This window comes from Zea mays, chromosome 6 (assembly GCF_902167145.1).
Source record: "Zea mays cultivar B73 chromosome 6, Zm-B73-REFERENCE-NAM-5.0, whole genome shotgun sequence".
NCBI classification, from domain to species: domain Eukaryota; kingdom Viridiplantae; phylum Streptophyta; class Magnoliopsida; order Poales; family Poaceae; genus Zea; species Zea mays.
Window position 1 is genome coordinate 119,417,675 of NC_050101.1, and position 19,342 is coordinate 119,437,016.

The window sequence follows — 19,342 nt, forward strand, 5'->3', positions numbered from 1 at the left end:
GGCTAGCTGCCGCCTCTCGCGGCCGACGGTGATGGGGCCGCTCTGCGCTCGCGCGGCTACGTGTGCGACGACGTGACACGGGGTGGGCTTTGTGCTTGGAGTTGGACGCGGTCGTGGGGGCACGGCGCGGTTGGCGCGGCACGGCAGGGCCGGGCGGACCATGACGAGCGCGTCTTGGTTGACGTGTGGCGCGGTGTGGGTCGGCAGTTTCGTTTGCTGGGCCGCTCGTGTTCGTGTTGGTGCCAAGCGGGTGGGCTGAAGCAGCACGGTGAATTGGATTTGGGGTGGAAATGGATGATGTCAGTTACGTTTTCCGTACACATAATATAAATTTTGAATATGGATATATGTATTCCCATATTTTTCTGATATGGTGCTAGTACCCTGTGTACCCATGTATGCAAATTCGCTTTTTGTGTCTTCTTCTCTATTCGAATTCAGATCTGTATTTTAAAAAATTTATAAAGCATTCGATTCCTAGAGAAATATAGACACAATTCAACTATTTTAAAAGTTATTTTTTTATGATGACTAATGATATCAGTTTTAGTATAGTCAATGTTGTATCAACTGAAACTATTTAAAAGTTATACCCATGATGAATGACTAATGATATATAAGTATTAAATTTAATTAATATTACTTTGATTTAGTTTGAATTGTATATAATTTTTGTTACAAATTCTATTTAAATACATTATTTTTTGTTGTCAAATATTATTTTTATGATTTATTTTTTCTTATAAATATTTGTAATTATTGAAATATATGTATATTTAAAGTTTTTTTAATTTATATATGTTTGATGATTAAATATTTTTGACGATTTCAACGTGCTACATATGTTACATACTCTTACTTTAATATCTACTTGTAGAATGATATTGTCCTTCCAAAATTATCTATAAAATACTATTCATTTTATTTATTATTTAGGACAATTCTAATTTATATTCATAGCCACCAAAATATACGATATCCAACTAACAAATATCCTAGTTACATCTTTATCCATTCCATTTTCACTCATAATGGTGTCATCCTTTGGATTTGAAAAAAAAGTTGTATTAATCAACATGTTTAGCAGGTGTTATGATAGATGTTGTTGCAAGGGCCCCAGATTTCTTTTTTATATTTTTCTCCTTCTTTTAGAGGTACGTATTAATTATTAAATCTTCTAGATATATTATCATAAGCTCTAAATATTTTATTTAAATCTATTATGTCCTATTCTATCGCTAATTTTTCCTTGATTTTTTGGAAGAACTTAGATACTCTTTTTGGTTCTCAAGTGTTTACATGGTTTTTCTACTAAAAATATAATAGTATTGGAAACAACTTCTAATTAGAACATAGATAAAGTTTAAAAGCTTTTGGAACTGATGAAAATAGTTTCTTCGGTTTTGGAGTTCAAGGAGAAAAATCTGAACATCGATGGTATACTATCAAAAAACAATTTTAGAAGACAACCTCTCTAATTAATAGAAGTGGGCACATCAAGATACCATCAACATAAATGGTCAGGCGACTTCCACACAAATATTCGTCTTTGAAAATCATTTATAGAGGTGGTGTTGTCATAAAATCCTAGCTAGATTATTGCAAGAGAAAGATGGTCGACAAGCTCAGTAACTTGTCTAGAAATTAATTGGACTGTTGAGTTAGAGTGGTCTGATGGGCTATGTATTTGTAAATATGTATAAGTAGATAGAGTTAGTTAATTAGTGGACTACTTACCCCTTGGTGTCTATAGACGATAAAATATTGAAAGGGAAATGGACTTTAAGCCATTTTTATATTAAATGTGGTGTTTGATGACCATCACAACCTTCTAAGTGAATAAATGTAGGTTTTCATAATAATGAAATTGAAGAATTCAATATGAACAATAGCTCAAAACAAGGCTAAAAGGGCATAATTTGGAAAATATGAACTATGAGTAGTTCATATGTTTGGATAAGTACTAAATGCCCTTAGGAACATAATTGAGCACATTAGAGGGATTGAAAAGTTTAGAATTTGCATAAGGTGCATTTGAGTTAAGTTTGAGCTAGAATAAGATCTGAGTTAGATAAATAAAAAAATGAAGAAATATGACTTAGACTAGTTAGACAGACTCTAATATGTTTATCTAAGTCATAGTAATGCTCAAGAAGACAGCCCGATGGAGGCAAAGGAGAAAAGTCTAAAAAGGACTTAAGTGTGCTGCTCTGCGGCACACCAGACTGAGTCCGGTGTGCGGCGGACCAGTCTGGTGTGTCACTGGATCGGGTTGCACAGAGAGGGTTTATTTTGGGCCGACCATTGATGATTGCTCAAATGCACGAGACCATGCCACCATCAACACGAAGCATTAGTATTTCAGTGGCTTAAGTATGCGCCAATGTGCAATCAGGACTTGACACAAAAGGTTCCACCACCTTAGAAGCTGGCGTGGAGAGCTCCACATCAAGAGGAGCCAATAGAGGAGGAGCAATAATAGGATAGGAAACACCAACGTGGTGGTACCTCGATGGATTCTCACGATCACAGAAGCACCATACATAACTAAGAGCACCTAGAGGGGGTGAATAGGTGATCCTGTAAAAACTTAAAACTTAATGCCACAAAACTTGATTAGGAGTTAGCACAATAAAGCCAAGTGGCTAGAGAGGAGTTCTTGCAAAACACAATAACCACAAGAAGATCAACACAGATAGGCACATTGGTTTATCCCGTGGTTCGGCCAAGTCCAACACTTGCCTACTCCACGTTGTGGCGTCCCAATGGACGAGGGTTGCACTCAACCCCTCTCAAGCGGTCCAAAAACTCACTTGAATACCATGATGTTTTGCTTTGTTTCACTATATCCCGCTTGCGAGGAATCTCCACAACTTGGAGCCTCTCGCCCTTACAATTTGATGTTCACAAAGAAGCACAGAAGTAAGGATGGGATGAGCAACGCACACAAGACACAAAATCAGAGCACAACACGCACACAAGTCACAACTCGAGCTCACAACACAACCCGAAGAGTTCTCTACTCAAATGGAGCTCTAGTTGCTATCACAAAGAATCAAATGCGCTGAATTAGAGTCTTGGTGCTTAGGAATGCTTAGAGAATGCTTGGTATACTCCTCCATGCGCCTAGGGGTCCCTTTTATAGCTCCAAGGCAGCTAGGAGCCGTTGAGAGCATTCCAGGAAGGCAATTCTTGTCTTCTGTCGCCTGGCGCACCGGACAGTCCGGTGCACCACCGGACACTGTCCGGTGCAGATTTCTTTCCTGTTTTGGCGCAGTCGACCGTTGGCGATTTGGAGCCGTTGGCGCACCGGACACTGTCCGGTACACACCGGACAGTCCGGTGCCCCCTTCAGACCGTTGGCCCGGCCACGCGTCACGCGCGGATTGCGCGGCCGACCGTTGGCTCACCGGACAGTCTGGTGCACCACCGGACAGTCCGGTGAATTATAGCCGTACGCCGCCGTCGAGACCCGAGAGCAGCCTTTTCACCAGAGCCAGCCTGGCGCACCGGACACTGTCCGGTGCACCACCGGACAGTCTGGTGCACCCAGACCGAGCAGCCTTTTGGCTGTACACAACCAACTTCTTCATACTTGTTTCTCCTGTTTCTAGCACTTAGACACAATACATTAGTCTTCAAAACAATGTACTAAGTCTAGAAACATACCTTTAATCTTGATTTGCACTTCTTAAGTCCTTGGCATAATTTAACACTTAAGTACTTGTTTTGGACACTTAATTACCAAAATACTTAGAAATGGCCCAAGGGCACATTTCCCTTTCAATCTCCCCCTTTTTGGTGATTTATGCCAACATAACACAAAAGCAACTAGAACAAGTGCAACATCAATGCAAAAAGAACACAAATTTGTTTTGATTCAAATTTGGCATATTTGGATCATTCTTTGCCACCACTTGGTTTGTTTTTGTAAATCAAACTCAATTTCCTATCTCTAAGTCAAATTCACTTGCAGAGACATAAAGAGAGGTATTCCAAGAGAAATTGATCAAAGATTTAAAAACTCCCCCTTTTCCCATAATCAAACATTCTCCCCACAAGAGACAGACTTTTAGCACTAAGAGACAATAAGAGTATTTTGACAAAACAAAACTCTACTCTACTATTTTCACAATTCTCAAGTGGTAGCTGATCCATTTCTTGCTTTGGCCTTATTTTCTCCCCCTTTGCAATCAAGCACCAAAACGGGATCAATCTTGGCCCTTAAACCCCATTGCCTCACCAAAATTGTCAATTAAGAGCACAAGGCAATAAGAGACATGTAGATGAACTTGGAGTAAGTTACCCTCTTATCGGAGTGCAGTGGAAGTCTTTCATGGTCCAAGTCCACCTTTCCCTTTCAATCCACCTTGGAGACTAATTTAAGAACACTCAAGCACATGGTTAGTCCCAAAGAGTCAAGTTGTAGCACATCTCCCCCTAAATATGTGCATCACTTGCAAATGGACTTGTGAGGTCCGGGGAGTGCTTGTACAACTTGAGTACCATAAATAAACAACAAGATGCATAATGAACATGATCAAAGGAATAAACACATGTATGCTACAAATCAATCCAAGTTCCGCGAATCTAAGACATTTAGCTCACTACGCAGCCTGCAAAAGGTCTTTTCATCTAAAGGCTTGGTAAAGATATCGGCTAGCTGGTTCTCGGTGTTAACATAAAACACTTCGATATCTCCCTTTTGCTGGTGGTCTCTCAAAAAGTGATGCCGGATGTCAATGTGCTTTGTGCGGCTGTGCTCAACAGGATTGTCCGCCATGCGGATAGCACTCTCATTGTCACATAGGAGTGGGACTTTGCTCAGATTGTAGCCAAAGTCTCGGAGGGTTTGCCTCATCTAAAGTAGTTGCGCGCAACACTGTCCTGCGGCAACGTACTCGGCCTCGGCGGTGGATAGGGCAACAGAGGTTTGTTTCTTAGAACTCCACGACACCAGGGACCTTCCTAGGAATTGGCACGTCCCTGATGTACTCTTCCTATCGACCTTACATCCAGCATAATCGGAGTCTGAATATCCAATTAAGTCAAAGGTAGACCCCTTTGGATACCAGATCCCGAAGCAAGGCGTAGCAACTAAATATCTAAGAATTCGCTTCACAGCCACTAAGTGACATTCCCTTGGATCAGATTGAAATCTAGCACACATGCATACACTAAGCATAATATCCGGTCTACTAGCACATAAATAAAGCAAGGAACCTATCATGGACCGGTATGCTTTTTGATCAACGGACTTACCTCCTTTGTTGAGGTCGACGTGTCCATCAGTTCCCATTGGAGTCTTTGCGGGCTTGGCGTCCTTCATCCCAAACCGCTTGAGCAAGTCTTGTGTATACTTCGTTTGGGAGATGAAAGTACCGTCCTTGAGTTGCTTCACTTGGAACCCAAGGAAGTAGTTCAACTCGCCCATCATCGACATCTCAAACTTTTGAGTCATCACCCTGCTAAACTCTTCACAAGACTGTTGGTTAGTAGAACCAAATATTATGTCATCGACATAAATTTGGCACACAAATAAGTCACCATCACATGTCTTAGTGAAAAGAGTTGGATCGGCTTTCCCAACCTTAAAGGCATTAGCAATTAAAAAGTCTCTAAGGCATTCATACCATGCTCTTGGGGCTTGCTTAAGTCCATAGAGCGCCTTAGAGAGCTTACACACATGGTCGGGGTACTGTTCATCCTCAAAGCCAGGGGGTTGCTCCACGTACACCTCCTCCTTGATTGGCCCGTTGAGGAAAGCGCTCTTCACATCCATTTGGAACAACCTGAAGGAATGGTGAGCAGCATAGGCTAACAATATGCGAATTGACTCTAGCCTAGCCACAGGAGCAAAAGTCTCCTCAAAGTCCAAACCTGCGACTTGGGCATAACCTTTTGCCACAAGTCGTGCCTTGTTCCTTGTCACCACCCTGTGCTCGTCATGTTTGTTGCGGAACACCCACTTGGTTCCCACAACATTTTGCTTGGGACGCGGCACCAGTGTCCAAACTTCATTACGCTTGAAGTTGTTGAGCTCTTCCTGCATGGCCAATACCCAGTCCGGATCTAGCAAGGCCTCTTCTACCCTGAAAGGCTCAATAGAAGAGACAAAAGAGTAATGCTCACAAAAATTAACTAATCTAGAGCGAGTGGTTACTCCCTTGCTAATGTCACCCAATATCTGGTCGACGGGATGGTTCCTTTGAATCATCGCTCGAACTTGAGTTGGAGGGCCCTGTGGTGCTTCTTCTTCTTCAACTTGGACATCTTGTGCTCCCCCTTGATCACACGCCTCCTCTTGAGGTACCTGTTCATCATCTTGGGTTGGGGGGTGCACCGTCGTTGAGGAAGAAGGCTGATCTTGTTCCTTGTGTTCCTGCGGTCGCACGTCTCCAATCGCCATGGTACGAATTGCGTCTGTTGGAACATCTTCCTCATCTACATCATCAAGCTCAACTTGCTCTCTTGGAGAGCCATTAGTCTCATCAAATACAACGTCGCTAGAGACTTCAACCAAACCCGATGATTTGTTGAAGACTCTATACGCTTTTGTATTTGAGTCATAACCTAACAAAAACCCTTCTACAGCTTTGGGAGCAAATTTTGAATTTATACCTTTCTTTACCAGAATGTAGCATTTACTCCCAAAAACTCGAAAATACGAAACGTTGGGTTTGTTACCGGTTAGAAGCTCGTATGACGTCTTCTTGAGGAGGCGATGAAGGTAGACCTGGTTTATGGCGTGGCAAGCCGTGTTCACAGCTTCCGACCAAAACCGCTCGGGCGTCTTGAATTCTCCAAGCATTGTCCTCGCCATGTCTATGAGCGTCCTGTTCTTCCTCTCTACCACACCATTTTGCTGTGGTGTGTAGGGAGCGGAGAACTCGTGCTTGATTCCTTCCTCCTCAAGGTACTCCTCCACTTGAAGGTTTTTGAACTCGGACCCGTTGTCGCTCCTTATCTTCTTCACCTTGAGCTCAAACTCATTTTGAGCTCTCCTTAGGAAGCGCTTGAGGGTTCCTTGGGTTTCTGTTTTATCCTGCAAAAAGAATACCCAAGTGAAGCGGGAAAAGTCATCAACGATAACAAGACCATACTTACTTCCTCCTATGCTTAGATAGGCGACGGGTCCGAAGAGGTCCATATGCAGCAGCTCTAGGGGTCTTGATGTAGTCATCACGTTCTTGATGTGATGAGTACTTCCCACTTGTTTACCTGCTTGACAGGCTGCACAAGGTCTATCTTTTTCGAAATGCACATTTGTTAGTCCTAACACATGTTCTCCCTTTAGAAGTTTGTGAAGGTTCTTCATCCCCACATGTGCTAGACGGTGATGCCACAGCCAGCCCATGCTAGTCTTAGCAATTAAGCATGCATCTAGACCGGCCTCCTCCTTTGCAAAATCAACTAAATAGAGTTTGCCATCTAGTACACCCTTAAAAGCTAATGAACCATCACTCCTTCTAAAGACAGACACATCTACATTTGTGAATAAGCAATTATATCCCATATTACATAATTGACTAACCGACAAAAGATTATAACCTAGCGACTCTACTAAAAATACATTGGAGATAGAGTGCTCATTTGAGATGGCAATCTTGCCTAAGCCTTTAACCTTGCCTTGATTCCCGTCACCGAATATGATTGAATCTTGGGAATCTTTATTCTTGACGTAGGAGGTGAACATCTTCTTCTCCCCCTTCATGTGGTTTGTGCATCTGCTGTCGATAATCCAGCTTGATCCCCCGGATGCATAAACCTGCAAGGCAAATTAGGCTTGGGACTTAGGTACCCAACTCTTGTTGGGTCCTACAAGGTTAGTGACAATAGTCTTAGGAACCCAAATGCAAGTTTTGTCTCCCTTGCATTTTGCCCCTAATTTCCTAGCAACCACTTTCTTATCCTTTCTACAAATAGCAAAAGAAGCATTGCAAGCATGGTAAATTGTAGAATGTTCATTACTTACTTTCCTAGGTACATGAACAACATTTCTTCTAGGCATATGATGAACAACATTTTTCCTAGCAAAATTTCTATCATGCATAATAGAAGAACTTGAAGCAATCATGGCATGAGACTCAAAAGCATCATAACTTCTATGAACATTCCTAGAATATTTCCTGTCATGGTACATGAAAGCATGGTTCTTCTGAGCACTATTAGTCATAGGAGCCTTCCCTTTCTCCTTGGCGGGAATGGGAGTCTTATGACTTGTTAAGTTCTTGGCTTCTCTCTTAAAGCCAAGCCCATCCTTAATTGAGGGGTGTCTACCAATCGTGTAGGCATCCCTTGCAAATTTTAGTTTATCAAATTCACTTTTGCTAGTCTTAAGTTGGGCATTAAGACTAGCCACTTCATCATTTAACTTTGCAATAGAAACTAGGTGTTCACTACAAGCATCAACATTAAAATCTTTACGCCTATTGCAAATCACAACATGTTCTACACAAGAGTTAGATCTATTTGCTACTTCTAGTTTAGCATTTAAATCATTATTAACACTTTTTAAACTAGAAATGGTCTCATGGCAAGTAAATAGTTCACAAGAAAGCATTTCATTCCTTTTAACCTCTAAAGCAAGAGATTTTTGTGCCTCTACAAATTTATCATGTTCTTCATACAAAAGATCCTCTTGCTTTTCTAATAATCTATTCTTATCATTCAAGGCATCAATCAACTCATTGATCTTATCAATCTTAGTTCTATCTAATCCTTTGAATAAACTAGCATAGTCTACTTCATCATCGCTAGATTCGTCATCACTTGAAGAGGCATGTGTAGTAGCATTTCGAGTACTTACCTTCTTCTCCTTTTCCATAAGGCAGGTGTGATGCTCATTAGGGAAGAGAGATGATTTGTTGAAGGCGGTGGCGGCGAGTCCTTCGTCGTCGGAGTCGGACGAAGAGCAATCCGAATCCCACTCCTTTCCAAGGTGTGCCTCGCCTTTAGCCTTCTTGTAAACCTTCTTGTTCTCTCTTTTTCCCATTCTTTCCTTGTTCCTGGTCAATATCATTATTGGGACAGTTAGCAATAAAGTGACTAATCTTACCACACTTGAAGCAGGAGCGCTTTCCCTTCGTCTTGCTCCTTTTGGGATGCTCCTTGCGACCCTTTAGCGCCGTCTTGAAGCGCTTGATGATGAGGGCCATTTCTTCCTCATTGAGCCCCGCCGCCTCAACTCGTGCCACCTTGCTAGGTAGCGCCTCCTTGCTATTTGTTGCCTTGAGAGCAATGGCTTGAGGCTCATGAATTGGACCATTCAACGCCTCATCGACGTATCTTGCCTCCTTGATCATCATCTGCCCGCTTACGAACTTTCCAAGTATTTCTTCGGGCGACATCTTGGTGTACCTAGGATTTTCACGAATATTGTTTACAAGATGTGGATCAAGGACAGTGAAAGACCTTAGCATTAGGCGGACGACGTCGTGGTCCGTCCATCGTGTGCTTCCATAGCTCCTTATTTTGTTGACGAGGGTCTTGAGCCTGTTGTACGTTTGGGTTGGCTCCTCTCCCCTGATCATCGCGAACCTTCCTAGTTCGCCTTCCACCAACTCCATCTTGGTGAGCATGGTGAGTCGTTCCCCTCATGTGAGATCTTGAGAGTGTCCCAAATCTACTTGGCGTTATCCAAGCCGCTCACTTTATGATATTCATCCCTGCACAATGAGGCTAACAACACAGTAGTAGCTTGTGCATTTTTATGAATTTGTTCATTAATAAATAAGGGACTATCCGTGCTATCAAATTGCATTCCATTTTCTACTATCTCCCATATACTTGGATGGAGAGAGAACAAGTGGCTACGCATTTTGTGACTCTAAAATCTGTAGTCCTCTCCATCAAAGTGAGGAGGTTTACCAAGGGGAATGGAAAGCAAATGAGCATTTGAACTTTGCGGAATACGAGAGTAATCAAAAGAAAAGTTCGAGTTAACCGTCTTCTTTTTCTCATAGTCGTTGTCATCGTTGTCTTTTTGGGAAGAAGAGGACTCGTCGCTATCGTCGTAGTAGACGATCTTCTTGATGCGCCTCTTCTTCTTCCTGTCCTTCTTCTTATGACTTGAGCCCGAGTCAGTAGGCTTGTCGTCTTTCGGCTCATTGATGAAGGACTCCTTCTCCTTATCGTTGATCACTATCCCCTTTTCCTTAGGATCCATCCCTTCGGGCGATTAGTCCCTTTCTTGAAGAGAACGGCTCCGATACCAATTGAGAGCACCTAGAGGGGGGTGAATAGGTGATCCTATAAAAACTTGAAACTTAATGCCACAAAACTTGATTAGGAGTTAGCACAATAAAGCCAAGTGGCTAGAGAGGAGTTCTTGCAAAACACAATAACCACAAGAAGATCAACACAGATAGGCACATTGGTTTATCCCATGGTTCGGCCAAGTCCAACACTTGCCTACTACACGTTGTGGCGTCCCAACGGACGAGGGTTGCACTCAACCCCTCTCAAGCGGTCCAAAGACTCACTTGAATACCACGATGTTTTGCTTTGTTTCACTATATCCCGCTTGCGAGGAATCTCCACAACTTGGAGCCTCTCGCCCTTACAATTTGATGTTCACAAAGAAGCACAGAAGTAAGGATGGGATGAGCAACGCACACAAGACACAAAATCAGAGCACAACACGCACACAAGTCACAACTCGAGCTCACAACACAACCCGAAGAGTTCTCTACTCAAATGGAGCTCTAGTTGCTATCACAAAGAATCAAATGCGCTGAATTGGAGTCTTGGTGCTTAGGAATGCTTAGAGAATGCTTGGTATACTCCTCCATGCGCCTAGGGGTCCCTTTTATAGCCCCAAGGCAGCTAGGAGCCGTTGAGAGCATTCCAGGAAGGCAATTCTTGCCTTCTGTCGCCTGGCGCACCGGACAGTCCGGTGCACCACCGGACACTGTCCGGTGCAGATTTCTTTCCTGTTTTGGCGCAGTCGACCGTTGGCGATTTAGAGCTGTTGGCGCACCGGACACTGTCCGGTGCACCCCGGACAGTCCGGTGCCCCCTTCAGACCGTTGGCCCGGCCACGCGTCACGCGTGGATTGCGCGGCCGACTGTTGGCTCACCGGACAGTCCGGTGCACCACCGGACAGTCCGGTGAATTATAGTCGTACGCCGCCGTCGAGACCCGAGAGCAGCCTTTTCACCAGAGCCAGCCTGGCGCACCGGACACTGTCCGGTGCACCACCGGACAGTCCGGTGCACCCAGACCGAGCAGACTTTTGGCTGTACACATCCAACTTCTCCATAATTATTTCTCCTGTTTCTAGCACTTAGACACAATACATTAGTCTTCAAAACAATGTACTAAGTCTAGAAACATACCTTTAATCTTGATTTGCACTTCTTGAGTCCTTGGCATAATTTAACACTTAAGTACTTGTTTTGGACACTTAATCACCAAAATACTTAGAAATGGCCCAAGGGCACATTTCCCTTTCAATAACGACTATGGAGCCTAGAGCAAGTAGAGGCATACTACTTGTTGAGGAAGGTCAGCACGATCCATCGACCCATGGACATGCCACATCATCAACCAGTGGACCTGCCATGCTAACCTAAGTGCCTACTTTGGAAAAGGAGGACTCAACAAGATGCCAATGAAGAATCAATGGCATTGATAGACATCAACATGGTGTTCGTCCTACCAGACAACTTTTGCATGCCTCCAAGAGAACACACTAATGGCAATTGCCGACACACTACTCTAGGAGTCGGAAGACATGGAGTGCCTCTCCGGGTAGAACTTCGACAACTACAACTTTGTCGAAGTCTCAAAAAATGGGATCACTGGTTCGTGCAACTGGCCTCGAAAAATGATTTTATCTGGTGTAGACAAAAAGAACAACCTCAATGATCGTATTACAAGCATACATGTAGGGCCAACACACGAGTCTGGTTCATGCAACAGGACATCAAAAAATACCAATGTAATTCAGCACTCTACAAGGACGATCCTAGTGATTGGTCACAAAAACAAAAATGTACAGGGTCTTATAAAAAAGAAATAAAGGCTGATGCTAGCCGCTAGACCAATCATAGCTATTAGTTGTCCAGCTCCTATGTAGCATACAATATCGAGCTTGCAGAAGAAGGAAAGCTAGGGCAGGGTTTCACCCCAACTGATGAACTAGAGGTCATTGACATCGGACCAAGAGATCAGCCACATCCCACTTAAATCAGTAAGAAGATCAATGTATAATTCACAAAACAAATGATAGCACTCCTAAAGGATCATGCAAATTATGTCGCATGGGAATACCATGATATGCCAAGACTTAATCCGTCCATTATGGAACACCAACTATCGATAAAGCCTAGTTTCCAGCCATTTTCTCAAGTACCACGCAAATTCAACCCCAAGGTTCTCGGGAACATCAAATAAAAAATCGAGAAGATGACCAGGGTTTATTTCATTAGGACGTACAAATACGACACATGGATATCCAGCATTGTACCAGTTAGGAAGAAAAACGACCAGCTACATGTCTGCATCGACTTTAAGGACCTCAACAAAGCAACTCTAACGGATGAGTGTATGAGTTTCCTCAATGGAGCAGATATACTTATTGACATAGCAACTAACCACAAGGTGTCGAGTTTCCTAGATGGAAACACTAAATACAATCAAATATTCATGGTTGAAAAGGATCTATACAAGACCATTTTTAGATGCCCTAGCTCCATCAGATTGTTTGAATGGGTAGTAATGACCTTTAGCATCAAGAATGCTTGAGCAACATACCAACAAGCAATGAATTACATCTTCCATGACCTGCTAGGTTGATTGGTGGAAGTCTACATCGATGACATCATGGTGAAATCTATTTTCAAGCGACACACTTAGCTGATCTTTGCCAAGTACACTAGAACTAGACTCCATGGTTTGAAAATGAACCCTAAGAATTGTGAATGTAGGCTGATTGCATGCTAGTTCCTTGGTTTCATGGTGCACCAGCGCGATATTGAGATCAGAGACAAGAGCACGAATGCTATAATGATGATGGCCCCTCTCACCAACAAGGTTGAGTTGCAAAGCCTGGTCGATAAGAATAATTACATCAGAAGGTTCATCTCAAACCTCGTAAGAAATATTGAGTTGTTCATGCCCTTGGTGAAGATCAAAAGCAATTAGGAGTTTGCGTGGGGACTAGAGTAGTGAGTAGCATTCAACAATATCAAGTCGTACCTAGTTTTTCCATTAGTATTGGTGCCACCACAAACTAACATGATGTCTCTGATCTATCAATCGACACAACCTCTATTGGCTTAGTGCTTATCCAAGAGTCTAAAGGCAAAGAGACTGTGGTTTTCTACCTTAGGAGGTGTCTTCTTGATGCTAAAACAAGGTATTTAGACATAGAGCAAATGTGTTTGTGTCTCCACTTTACATACACCAAACTCTAACACTACTTGATCAACATAGAAGCCCAGTCGTGTAAGAAGACCTCACGTAGGTCGAAACGAGAAATTTCCTGAACCACTGCTCCATCCAAAAACGGCTTTGGCGAGGGTCAGACGAGGGGATTTTTTAATATTACAGTCTGAAATTCGCTCTTATAGAAAGTGAAATTCGCTCTTATAGGAAGTCAAACCTAGGTTCTAAGGAAGGCTACTCATACAATCTAACTAACTCAGTCAGATACCTTTTCACAAGTGGTTATGTTATAGATAAAGTTCTTTTCCACTGGCCATATTACGCGAAATGGATATGGAGAAAGTTCAACTGATTTGTTTTAGATGAATGATTTCTCCGCCTCATTTATTTCATAACACAAATCCATCACTTTATTTCATAACCCAAATCCATTACTTGGATATGTTGTTAATTAACCACCAAAATCTTAACCCCCTTTAAAACCAGTGGCAGAAATGCTTTATTTTTGTGAAGACTTTTTGTTTCCGGTTCACAAGCATATATTTCACGACTTAAAACGTATTCAAGTTTTTACTTTCCAAAATATTACACTAGTCTGTTATTGCACACCATTTATTTAGTGCAAGTTTAATTGAAGCGCGCGTTTGTATATATAGCCATTTTAAAAAAAAATGCATAAAAGAGTCCAGATCCAGCAATAGGGACAGAATTCCTGCCTTCCAAATTCATTTGTATGCTATTTAACTAGAAGGTCCAGATGTGCATCTACAAGACTCCTCTTCCATTACATGAAAAACAGTACAATCAATTACAAATGGTTCAAAGGAATGTTGTACAGCCGCGCTCAATCTAAGTGAACATGGAGTCATCTAAAACGCAATGTATCTCATCTTTAGTTCATTTTTAACGTTGCTGGTTCAAATCTGACATTACTTCCCCCCCGAAGAGAACACATGAAAATTGAACGCAGAAATCAGATCTCACTGTTCTGACCAAGATTTGTGAGGCAAGGAACACCTTATGGCTTAAATGGTGCAAATACTACGACAGAATTGTGACCTCCAAATCCAAAGGAATTTGAGATACCTGCATGGCAATACAGACAAATATAAGTGAAAAAGGAGGTTTTGTTTGGGGGGATTAGAGTGCCTTGAAATTGATACCAACCAACATTCACTTCATGCTGCTTTTTTACATTAGGTACAGTGTCAAATTCAACTGCTTCCTCTGGGTTCTGCAATCAACAGAGAATGTAGCTCAGGTTTAGTGGCAAACAGATTCTAATAGAATGGTAGCTAAATTTACCGTGCTGTTACTTACAAATTGGTTTATGCTTGGATGCACCCATCCAGTAGTTATCGCTTTAATAGTAGCAATGGCTTCCAAACCGCCTGCTGCGCCAAGGCAATGTCCTATCATGGACTGCAAATAAAAGATCACATCAGCAATCAGGAAGGGGCAATGAATCAATATCTGAAATAATATTGATAGGTTGAAATACCTTGGTTGCATTTATTTTAATCCCAGATGGGTCCTTGAAGACTTGCTTGATGGCATTCACCTCTGCCAGATCACCAGCAAGGGTTGATGTTGCATGAGCATTAATATAGTTGACCTGCAAATAGTTCGTAAGTGTCCCATTTACTTAAGATTCCTCGAAGAATTAATGAAGTCAATCCAACTTTAGGGAAGCAGACATAGTGCCAGAGGCTCCCACATGAGTAGGGTCTAGGGTAGAGGTAAACCGAGACAAGCCTTCAAAGCCATGACCTGATAACTCAATGAGACAACTCTCACAAGTGCACTAGACCTGCCCTTCCAGCTTATCAAGGAAAAACATATAGCTGTGAAATGTGTAAGGAATTTCCATTTACAGTGTATAGTTAGACACCAGCTAGATGAGTGAACCATATCTGAACCCAAAGTGTGGCAACCATGCCAAATTGCAGAACTATAGTTTCACTATTTAAGAATTACGAGCTGTCACTCTAGAAAACACAGAGTTACAGACAAGGTTAAGCATAATGGAACAAATATGAAATTAAGCGGTATTTTTAACATCTAAAATTCAAAATACCTCCTCAGGCGCCACACCAGCATCTTTAAGGCTTTGCTTGATGCAAGATGAAACACCAAGACCATCAGATCTCGGATCAGTCATATGGTAAGCATCACAGTTCACAGCACCTCCTAAATACTCCGCAATTATTGGTGCATCACGTTTCATTGCATGCTCTAGGCTCTCCATGACCTTTGTCAAATAAAAAGAACTAGGGATTAGAATATTGATTAATGGATAGAAAAATCATAATTCCATGGCAAAAAGGAATGACAAGCATGAAATATCTTATCATCATGGCATAAGAATATACATGGCAAAAGATGAATGATCAATTGAATATAGACTACAGAAAACATCCATTGTAACTGAAGTTTTGGAGCAGCTAGAGATAGACCCTGGGTGCATCAAAGCTGAGTGGAAGTTACTCTAAGTCTCTAACAAACTGTTAAATAAAAAATAATTTCTTTTGCAGTTTATAGGTTTAAGTGTTTAACAATATAACAAATAATGTTAATATATCATACCAGGACTCCAGCTCCTTCACCCATGACAAAACCATCACGATCCTTGTCCCAAGGCCTGGATGCTGTTTTAGGGTCATCATTCCTCTGTGACAGTGCTCTACATGCAACAAAGCCACCAACACCAATTGGAATAATTGCAGCTTCAGTGCCACCAGCTATCATTATATCAGCTTCGCCTCTACGGATATGGTTTGCTGCAGCATAGAAACAGTAGTTCGAGGTAGCACAGGCAGTTGAGATGGAGTAATTTGGACCCATGAAACCAATGTCCATTCCAAGCAGGGCAGAACCCATGTTTGTGATAGCATATGGGATGAAGAAAGGAGTTATCTTTCTGTATCCCTTCTCAATGAGATTCTGGACACCATCCGAAAACACCGTGAGGCCACCCATACCAGTGCCCACAAGCACACCGGCCCGGGTCTTGTCAATCTGCCAGAGAGAATATTTTACCAATTAGCATCAAATGTAGCATTAACAGTGAAAAAATCTTATAGTACTAGTAAAAATATCAAACTACCAGATGAAACTACTATCAATACAGTACAAACCATAGTTTGATGTGCTAGAAGACAATTTGATTTAATCCAAAAATGCTACTCCCTCTGACCTGTAGGGCGTGTTTATTTTGAAGAAACCAAACTCGTAAACCCAACCAACAATTAGTCAAATTATGTGTGTTTGGAGTACAAAAGCTATATCAACAGATTTATACTCAAACAACTTTTAATGCGACATTGATTTTGCAGAGACTAGCAATATTATAAAACAATAATGGTTAAAATATGCTTCTAATGACACTATCCGTCCACAATATGCCTGGAAAAAGGTAGTACTTTGCTAGAAAAATCACCATAATGCAAGTGAATCATCAAACGAAACAACAGATTTTCGCAGAGCTATGTTAATACGAATTAAACCTGTTGTGCCTATGTTAATACTGTTCTAATTGTAAGACACTTGTCGTTTTGCCCTACACCACGGTTGCAATGGAAATCGATGCGCTAATTTAGCCAAATAGACAACTGTAGCATTGTGCTTACTACTCAAAAATAGAGACTGTACTATATATCTACACTGCTGCACAAATCCTGACGAGCAATTTGCTGCTGAAAATTTACGGCATAATGCTCTTTAGATTAAGCAATTCTGCCAAGTTCAGGAGTTCCTATGATGCGGACATGAATGCATTCAGAGACCCTTTACAGCAAAAACCTTATTGAAGTATCTAGCACTACAGAAACCAATACTAATATTAAAAAAGTTTCACCTTGTTTCCCTGTTATGCACCAAAGAGTTGAAGAACCAGAAGAACCCTATCAACTTCAAACTACAATCGATCATCCGGGATAGCACATTTTATTCCTTTCCACATGATATCTAAATGTGTCATAGAGATCGTTAATTTCAGAGTCTAGACTGAACACAAGTGTTACTCCTCGGGCCAAGCTAAGATGGCATATCCTGCCACTATTTAGCGTCTCTGCGTCTAAGCCATCAAAGGTCACGAATCTCACCATCCCCGGAGTCACATTCCAATCCAAAAACAAGTAAATTGTAGTCAGCATCACACAATGAACCAACCAACGTCCCCAGATTTATCAAAAGCGCAATACCAGAGACTGTTTGTTTATATCTGACCGAAGGTCCCAACGTAGGCAATTGACAGCTCTACCTGACAGTAAAAATCAGCATTTAAAACAAAAGCAATCCGAGGTGTGTTTCCAGTGCTAGCTACCTTTTCCATGGGCTTGGAGCCGTGGGCGATACCGGAGGCCTCGAGAGCCTTCTTGCCACTGACGATGCAGTATCGGAGGCAATCATCAAGGCGGCGGTCGTTCTTTCCGTCGATGTATCCCTCGGAGGAGAAGCCCCGGATCTGACCGGCAAAGCGGGTGGGGAACTTAGAAGCGTCGAAGCGGTCGATGGGCCCGATGCCGCTCTCCCCGACTAGCAGGCGGTCGTAGTAAGCGTCTACATCGTTCCCGAAAACGGAGACCAGCCCCATCCCCGTGATCACCACCCGCTTCTTGGGATCCGTCTCCCGCCGCGGTGCCGCTACCACCGTCGCGGAGGCGCGGACGGAGAGGCGTCCCGGGAGATTCCGCCTTCCGCACGGAGGCGCCACCGGGGCCACGGCAGCGGTGGGCAGGAGGAGGCTCTGCATGGCGGCAGCTGCAGTGGAGGCGGAGGCGAGGGGGGTGGGAGTGGGACGGGGGAGGACCGCAGGAGAAGAGGGTGGTGGCGATGGAAACGAGGCGGGGGAGAAGAAGATGAGTGGTGTCCTGCTGGCTGCGAGGCGGAGCGTTGCCCGTGTGTATCAGTGTATATGGAGGATGGGGTCGTGGGCCCACGGGGGTTTGGGCTTTTGGCGCTGCGGGGCTTTGGGAGCGCCGGAGACGGGCGACAGACAGGTTTACCTCTTTCTCAACGGAACGTGGCGGACTTTGCAACGGAACTTCTTGTTTGCCCTTGTGATGCGTGTTGCAAAGTTTATTATTGTCCTTAAGTAAAAATGGTACGCTCAACTGTTCAAGCCTCTCCTTGAGGGCGTGATTAGGTGTGGGCATTTTTTTCACCAACATGGAACCAAATTTTTAAAAACCCAACCGAAGTTTCGATGGTTTGGTGTTCGGATTCAGTTCTATATTTTACAAATTTCGGTTTACGGTGTTGGGTTCATTTTTTATACTATAGAGAACCGAATTAACCAAACACTAAATTTGAAATTAGGTACAACAAAGTATCTTATTGGCCACCAGCCCACCACTGGCCATAACACCTAGGCTGGGCTGCTGTGGTGGAAGTGGAGTGGGTATAAGAGCCGCGGAGCGGGCATCGCATCGGCCAGCCGCATATGCTGTGGCACGAGCACGAAGCCACAGCCACGAACCCTAATCAGGTAATCTCTCGCAGACGCAGCTTCATTCCATCTAGGCGACAACGGCGCATCCTGGTTCATCCACCGACCAACTTCGACACGACGGCACCTCACCCACTCACGGGCCTCATCCTCATCCTCATCCTCGTTCATCGGCGACGCACCCTCGTCTAGATCCAGTAGTCCTGGTTCACCTGCAGCGGGTCTCATCCTCTGGTCGACCACGCCCATCTGGTCGGCTATGATTCTGTGAACTTTTAGTTTGTTGTATGGTTGAATGTCGAAAGTTTCAAACTTTCAGTTATTGTAAACATTCAGTAATCAGTATGTTGGATGAATGGATGTGTTGTTTTAGTTTCTAGAAGTTGATTGTATTTTTGTCTCAAAATTGGGTGGGTCGCATGCATCATGTATACAGGGCCACAGTCTAGGAAATTGGATTACATGTGTTTCGGTTATTCGGTAAAACCAAAAACATCGAA

At 42.9% G+C, this 19,342-nt stretch overlaps 1 protein-coding gene across 1 annotated transcript; it reads right to left on the reverse strand.

Annotated features, from left to right (window-relative positions):
- Positions 1 to 14,106: 14,106 nt before the first annotated feature.
- Positions 14,107 to 18,278, reverse strand: LOC100279917 (uncharacterized). The gene is made up of 7 exons (NM_001156167.1): positions 17,718 to 18,278; positions 15,980 to 16,411; positions 15,471 to 15,644; positions 14,895 to 15,008; positions 14,714 to 14,815; positions 14,561 to 14,627; positions 14,107 to 14,479 (listed from the first exon to the last, which is right to left on the reverse strand). The coding sequence occupies exons 1-7, from the start codon at positions 18,144 to 18,146 to the stop codon at positions 14,412 to 14,414; spliced, it is 1,386 nt and encodes a 461-aa protein (NP_001149639.1). The 5' UTR covers positions 18,147 to 18,278; the 3' UTR covers positions 14,107 to 14,411.
- Between the last annotated feature and the right edge of the window lie 1,064 nt (positions 18,279 to 19,342).